At 45.4% G+C, this 7,487-nt stretch overlaps 1 protein-coding gene across 1 annotated transcript; it reads right to left on the minus strand.

The window, feature by feature from the left end:
* Positions 1-417: 417 nt before the first annotated feature.
* LOC119323445 (two-component response regulator ORR23-like) lies at positions 418-5,118 on the minus strand. The gene is made up of 6 exons (XM_037597108.1): positions 4,250-5,118; positions 3,636-3,788; positions 3,016-3,429; positions 2,847-2,923; positions 1,031-2,203; positions 418-774 (listed from the first exon to the last, which is right to left on the minus strand). The coding sequence occupies exons 1-6, from the start codon at positions 4,386-4,388 to the stop codon at positions 706-708; spliced, it is 2,025 nt and encodes a 674-aa protein (XP_037453005.1). The 5' UTR covers positions 4,389-5,118; the 3' UTR covers positions 418-705.
* Between the last annotated feature and the right edge of the window lie 2,369 nt (positions 5,119-7,487).

Genomic DNA, 7,487 nt, shown 5'->3' on the forward strand with positions numbered 1-7,487 from the left:
AAAAGAAAAAAAAGTGGACTGTACTCCTTCTGCAATAACATTGAAACTGCTGAACACTTGTTCTTCTCCTGTAGCATTGCAAAGTCAGTTTGGGGATGCATTGACAATATTCTGGGGGCTGCCTGTTGTCCTAGAAATGATTGGCAGAGTTTAACTTGGATGTATGCTTTCCTGCCTGGGGGTGAGAAGTTCTATATGATCGAATCGCTGCGGTTATTTGGGGGATTTGGAATGTTCGTAACAAGATTACCTTTGAAAAACATGTGGTGAAGCCTCCTATTGAGGCTATTTTAGATGGGTTTCATCAGCCACATTTCGATTCATGTCTGCATGCACCATGTTTTGGATGGGTTTCAGCAGCCACATTTCGATTCAAATTCAACCTGATCATGGGTGGTGGTTGTGACATACAGTACAAATTCCAAGTTGAAGCCCATCATAGATTACTCACCTGTATAATAATGCTTACAATCAAACCACCAACGTCTCTAGCTGCTCAAGTTAGCAATCAACCCATCAGCCTGTTTGCTTCTCCAACAGCGGCTACTGCTACTGCTACTACAATACACATACGGCCCAGCACTAGGCCTACTAAAGATCAGCAACACTAGCTACACTACACGGCTTACCATACACAAAAGGTCGGGGGAACATGCTTATAAACAGGATGCGGAGAGGCTTGGATACACGGGCGGCGGCTTCTCATCATATGCAAGCCCCGAGCGAGTAGAAGTCGCACCCCAGATCATCGCCGAAGGCAGCGTCGTCCTTCTCCTGTGTATGCATAAGCAAAACCATCGTTAGATCAATCGGGTGGCGCTGAGGATATATGCATCACTTGCGATGAGATTATGATGAACATAAATGGTTATGCTGGAGCTACTGGTTATGTTCCTAGGCTGATTATGGTGAATATAATGAATATAAATGATTATAATGTACCGCTCTACTAGGTTGAAGCTACTGGTTATGCACCTTACGGGGAACGATACAGTTAAAAGTATGCGGGAGGTTGAAAAAGTCGCCTTACCACTTTGATCATGGAATTGAGAAGACTGTCGAAGCTGCAGGTGCTGGAGCTGAGCTCGCTCTGCAGCCTTTGGGTGCCTGATTCGGACGCATTCCTTGCCATCGAAGTGTCTCCTGAGAAGAGGATGTCAAACTTTGCTTGTGGAGCAGCTGTCGAGGCGCTCGCGCTTGTCTGTCCAAACATTCTGCCACCGTGGCTGCTGTCGATGCTGCAATTATTCGACCTTTGGCTCATGGAATGATGAGCACTAATATTGCTTGGCAGGTGAGAGGAGCTCCACATAAGCTTCGGATCAAGCAGACTGTCTGAACTTCCAAAGCTCAAGTACTTCTGCTCGGTATCTGGAGACAGATGTACCGCGCCACCGAAGGAGCTAGCTCCCACTTTGGTACCTCTTGCGACCACAAGGTCATTTGTTGGACGGAAACTTGCTGAGAATGCATCATCCAATCTGGTTGCACCATTGCTGCTGAATGAAGCACCATTATTGTTGAATGAACCATGCACAGGCAACATGTTTGCAGAAAATCCAGATGAAGGAAGAGCGCTCTGCTGGGATACACGAGACTCCAATGGACCAGAAGAGGCTCCAATGGCACCTTCGAGAATTTCTACACTTGCAGATGGAGCTCGAACTGATGGCTGGATGGCTACTTTGGCCTGTGTGCACTCCACGAGATCTGGAGGTAGTAATGGATTGCTTGTGACACTTGGGAGCATGCGAGGCATGCCATTACCCCGGCTATTCCCAGAAAGGATGGTGGACAGATCACCACTGCCCTCATTCATCCACTTCTGTTGCAATTGGGCCTGCCCAAGCGATGTTGCTAAACCTTGTCCCAAGTTCCCATGCTGGTTTCCTGGTAGGCTAAGATGATACTTAGCTGCATCACCAATCAAAGGATTTGTTGTGCAACTGCTACTTCCAGTCGGAATTGACCTGGAGGTAGCCACCCCCTGAATCACAACCGCTGTTTGGTTGTTTCTAGGACTATTTAGCAATCCATGTGCACTGAAAGTTGATAGCGCTGCAGGAGAGGTGAAAGCTTGATAACCCTGGAGTCCTTCGAATGCATCCATGCGCAGAAAGGGGTCTCTACCTCCCAAGGCAGCAACGATGCCAGCTTGTTGTGATGCCACAGCACTTAACCGTCGGAGATAAAGCCTATATTTCTGCATGTACACCAAAGCAATCGGTTAAACTTGTGAAGCAGGTTATAACAAGTGTTTAATTATCTATTCACGTCTAGTACTTAGTTTGTTTCCAAATGAGTCCCTTTTTCCAGCTCTACCAGATTACACATTTACTTGTTTCAGAATTTGCATGAAACTGCAGTGTTTAAAGGTGAAAATAAAATACTTACAAAAAAACAGTGAAAATACAAACTTACTCCAGCTTTAGTATGGAGATTGAAAGTATATTTGTTCCAGGTTATAATCATGGTGACAGCAGTGCTTTCTTTCATAACAACTTTAATACTGTTAATCACTCAGCATATTATATTTTACTCCCTCCGTCCCAAAATAATTGTCTTAACTTTAGTACAACTTTGTACCAACTTTAGTATCATGTATTTTGGGATGGAGGGAGTATATGCTAGTATCATGTATCATTTGCACTGAAGAACTCAATGAAAATTTGCAGAATATGCATACAGCAAAAATTATCTCCTAGTTATAGTAATTTGTTCTATGCACTACCATCTTTTGAATACCTAGCTGCTTTTTGCGGTGCAGATTTAAGTTAGGCGGTGTGGAACAGATAGAGTACTGAACTACTAATAATAATTACAAGGAAGTAAATTAAGCGGCTTGCCTGTAGGTGACTTGCAACATTTTCCCTAGTGAGTTTCTCAACGTTCATGAGCTCGAGTATCCTTTTTGGCACAGCTTCTGCATAAACATGAAAGAATAGTGAGCAACATGAGTGACTCCAGAAAAAAGTACAGTAGCAACAGAGAAGGGAGGTACTGGTAAGTTCTTACTGTCGATTCCAAGATGGTTGACAGCAGCAACAAATTTTCTATGCAGTTCAACTGACCAAACAACTCTTGGCCTCTTTGGAGCAGAAGGGTCATCGTTGTCTTGGCCACTGCTATCCTCATCTTCATCTTCCTCCTCACTATGGTATTCCTTCCTCTTCTTGCTAGGCCTCCCACTTTGGTCGGGCGACCCACATGTAACTTGGCCATACACATAGTCAGAGTCCGCACTTGGTGGCTTATTGCACTCTTCATAGGTATCAAGATTAACAGAGTCACGGGTACTGAATTTCCTCCTAACAACATGCTGCCAGATGTTCCTAAGCTCCTCGATGCGAACGGGTTTTAGGAGATAGTCGCAAGCACCATGAGTTATCCCCTTCATTACAGTTTTTGTCTCTCCATTCACAGATAACACTGCACGGAAAATAATTGGTTAGCACTGACATTTTCCCCTCCTAAATTAGAAAGTACAAATCACAGGATTTGGTGTGCTGAATTGATTCTTTGCACATATGTAGTACATCTTTGTATGTACTTTATAGAAGTACCTCCTGGGCTCCTATTACCAAGATCAGTAAGAAAATTGGGCAGCTGTGAGATGGATAAATTTTGGAACTTACTGATGACAGGGAGGTCCATTTCAAGCCCCACAAGCTCAAGAAGCTTAAACCCATCCATGTCTGGCATGTGCACATCACTGATAACCAGATCAAACATGTCCCTGTTTTCCCGCAGCATCCTCAGCGCGATAACAGCCTGATTCGTCGCCGTCACTGAAAAAACACCAACAGGTTACTCTTCCTTTTTTTACAATTTTTGTTGGTAGCTTACCAAACAGACCGCTTGGTAACAGGTTACTCCTCCAAAGTGGGTAACAATACAAGAAAAGGGGAATGGTCCTATGCATTTTTCATGACAAAAATCAGATGCCTCGTGCATCTGTACTATAAAAAGGGAATCATAAATTCAGGTCATGCAATCAAATGAATCTATCCATCTAGAGGTACTCAATCTTTGGCTGCAGGCAGCATTTATATATGATGTTCAGTACACCAAATCTACTTGCGAGCCGTGACAACTACCAACAGCAATTTTTTAGTGGTTGTCCTGGACACGGAGGAACAGGAAGATTTTCTGAAACAGAGCAACTAAAATTGACCACTCCTGACGCAGTAGACGGCTCCTAAAGAAATTAACAGTCCTGAGCTGAAAAAGAGAAAGAAAGAGCTCTCACCATGATACTGGCAGCGCCGCAGGAGGGTCTCGAGCACCTTGAGGCAGACGGGGTCGTCGTCCACGGCGAGGACCCGCATGCCGACGGGGAACTGGTCCCTCCCCGCCGCCGCCGCGCCCCTCCTCACGTCCGTCCTCATGAGGACAACAACTCCAGAAAAATCCCCACCCCTCCCTCACTCGAAGCCAACCAATTCGCCGGAAGAAGACCAAGAACTCGACCCAGCAGAGGCAGCTCGCTCCGGACAGGCTCGGAGCAAGAACACGAATTTCACACGGGACGCGCAGGTTGGTGGTGGCGCTGGCCCTAGACTCCAACCAAGAGGCCAAGAAAACCGCCCAAATCGAGCCAATTGCGGAGGGAGGGAGGCGGGCGCGGGGATGTGGACGGGGGAGGTGGCTTGGACTCGAGGCCTCCCAATCCCCAGCAAGGGAAGGAAAGAGAGCCCGCCGTCCGTCCAACCTTAGCTGAAAAGAGAAGCGGGGAGGGGGAGAAAGAAAGGAGCAGCTGGTGGATTGGGACCTGGGGACGGATGGGGCTTCAGGACCAAACCCACCACCGCCACCGCCCCATCATCATTGAAGCGGGGATGTGGGAAAGCAAGAGGCGGGGCCGGGCCGGGCCGGGAGTTGGACGCCAAAAGAGATGGGCGGAAAAGGGCGCGGATGGCGACCGCCGGAGGTGACCGCGCAACCAATCCCGCACGGCACGCCCCCTCTCTCGGCTCGCACTCGCCGCGGCTGGTCTCTAGCTCGCGGCGGGGAGGAGAGGGCGGAGGGGACGGGGGTTTGGTTGGATTGAGCTAGCTGGGGCGTGGTGGTTCTTGGGCTGGTGTTGGGGAGGAAGAGGGGGGTGGGAAGTGAGTGCGTGAGAGGGGAGGGGCACGGGCGGCCATGGATATAGAGGAGGGAGCTAGGGTCAAAAGAGTGGCGTGTCATCAGGCCAGGATACAACAGAAGGCGGGGCCCCGTCCGTCCACGAGCCTCCTCCAAACTGATCATTACTACTGCTGCAGGAATGTGATTCTCTGTGGCTCACAACAAAGGGGTGATCCTTGTAGTAATTTGTTTGAGGAGACTTTGGTCCTTGACTCTGGGTGCGTATTTTTTGACCGCGATATCAGGGAACGTTTCATGGCAACTTTTGTAGGATTTGGCATGATCAAAGGTGAAAGTTGTCATGTAAGGCCAAACACGCATAAAGAATTTGCCACGTTTCACAGAAAAATTACCGCTCTTTCGATTGTGATCAGACGACTTTGGGAGCGTTTGCTAGGAGGCCCAATCTGACGTTCGCCAGATATCATTTTCCTAATTTATTTCATAGAAAAGAGCTCACGCTGGTGTTTACTATGAAGCCCTTAGGTTTAACGAATACAACATGATGTCTGATGTCTGTCCACAAAGTGCCAAATGTGCTCAAAAGCGAGTAAATAGCCATGTCGAGATGGAGATTCGCAGCTAAAACCTCGCTGCTGAAGATCGAACACCTTCACTATCTGAGTCACCACGAAGCGGCACGGAAGAGTGGCCGCGTGAGGGTGTAGACTTGAGATGAGGTTGTTGACACACAGTGATTCTTGGCCCCTGCTCAAAGGTCTCCAAAGCTACAGAAAAGATGTCATCTTGTAAAATGGCATTAGCGAGCATGCTTAATAAAGATGCCACTCAATAAGAACTTTGTTTGTAAGGTCCCATAGTTTTCAAATAAGGCGAAGACAAGCTATGATACACCGCGAATGGGACCAACTATTCCTTAGATTGCGTTGTCGAAGTTCTCAGACGATGATGGGCCCACACGCACCCAAAAACATCTCGGATGCAACTCCACATGAACTAAGCTAAAGTACATCTAAAGAAGATGAGGTCCATGCAGGGTCGGCTCTATGATTTTGAAGGCCCCGGTGCGAACCCGACCAGTGGGCCCAATAGAGAAAAAAATCCAATTTGATACATGAAAATATAAAATTGCTATAAAATCATAAAACTAATATTTCTTTAGTAGAATCAAGCATATGTTATTTTCTATGTCTTTGTTCCAAACCAAGTATCATGCAAGTTACAACGCAGAAAAAACATATAGAAATAGCATGCTAACCTCCAGTGATCATGTGAAACGAGACTTTCGTGCATTTTTTGACGCAAAATCATTAATGAGAGTGTCAAGATCAATACTATCCAGCATATTCTTCTCAATGCAGCACATGGCCAATCCATTCAATCTTTCTTGAGACATCGTTGACCTCAAATAATTTTTCAATAGTTTCAATTTTGAGAAACTCCTTTCAGCTGATGCAACAGTCACAGGTACGGTCAAAAGGATACGATAAGCAATTGAGACATTTAGATAACAATCCACATCTCTAACAAACTCAAATATCTGATCCGCTGACATGAATGTGTTTGGCAATGTCATCTGCAGTACTTTTAGTTCAGAAACGAAATCATCTAGATCGACATCTGCTGACTTACCATGAGTGAATTTGTTGACAAAATTAGTGCAACATCTTCTTAGATCATTATCACCCAAGGACTTCAACTCTTTCGAGTTGAACAAGAAACCAAATATGCTCCCAAATTTCTTCAGTTCCTCAAATCTAGTAGTTAGGGAAGCAATTGCAACATCAATCATCACCAAAAAAGTATTTAACTCTAAATGATTCCACCTCACTTGCTTGCGTTTCTTCATTCTGGTTATTTTCGTCATTGCCACTAATTTCATCAAACTGTCTTTTTCTAGTAATACGTCTCTTGACAGGAGACAAAGGTTGTACACCCATGTCAATTGCAATAGATCTCGCAATATCCAGACTAGTTGCAAAGCCGTCATTTCTGTACTTCTTAAAATATGAGATGGCACCTTCAATCTGTTTAAGAGTAACATCAATGCACACAAACTTAGACTGCAACTTCTTACTCACCATGTTTACAGTGAACAAAATGTCATGCCAAATGACCATGCCAAGTAAAAATTCAAATTTCTCAAGTGCGCTAGCCAAAGATTTTGCATCGCTCTTAGTCTTGGCGTCATCGGTAGAAGTTCTCTTCAATTCCAGTAATGCTTTTCTTAACTCGGGCGCTTGATATCTGATTACCTGAACACTCTTTATTCGACTCTCCCATCGAGTGTTACACAAAGACTTAACTGTCATTTTTGAAACATGATCAAGCAATAGCTGCCATCTTTTAGTAGAGCTTGAAAACAATATATAAATTCTTTGCACAACACCAAAGAAGGT

This window comes from Triticum dicoccoides, chromosome 6B (assembly GCF_002162155.2).
Source record: "Triticum dicoccoides isolate Atlit2015 ecotype Zavitan chromosome 6B, WEW_v2.0, whole genome shotgun sequence".
Taxonomy (NCBI): domain Eukaryota; kingdom Viridiplantae; phylum Streptophyta; class Magnoliopsida; order Poales; family Poaceae; genus Triticum; species Triticum dicoccoides.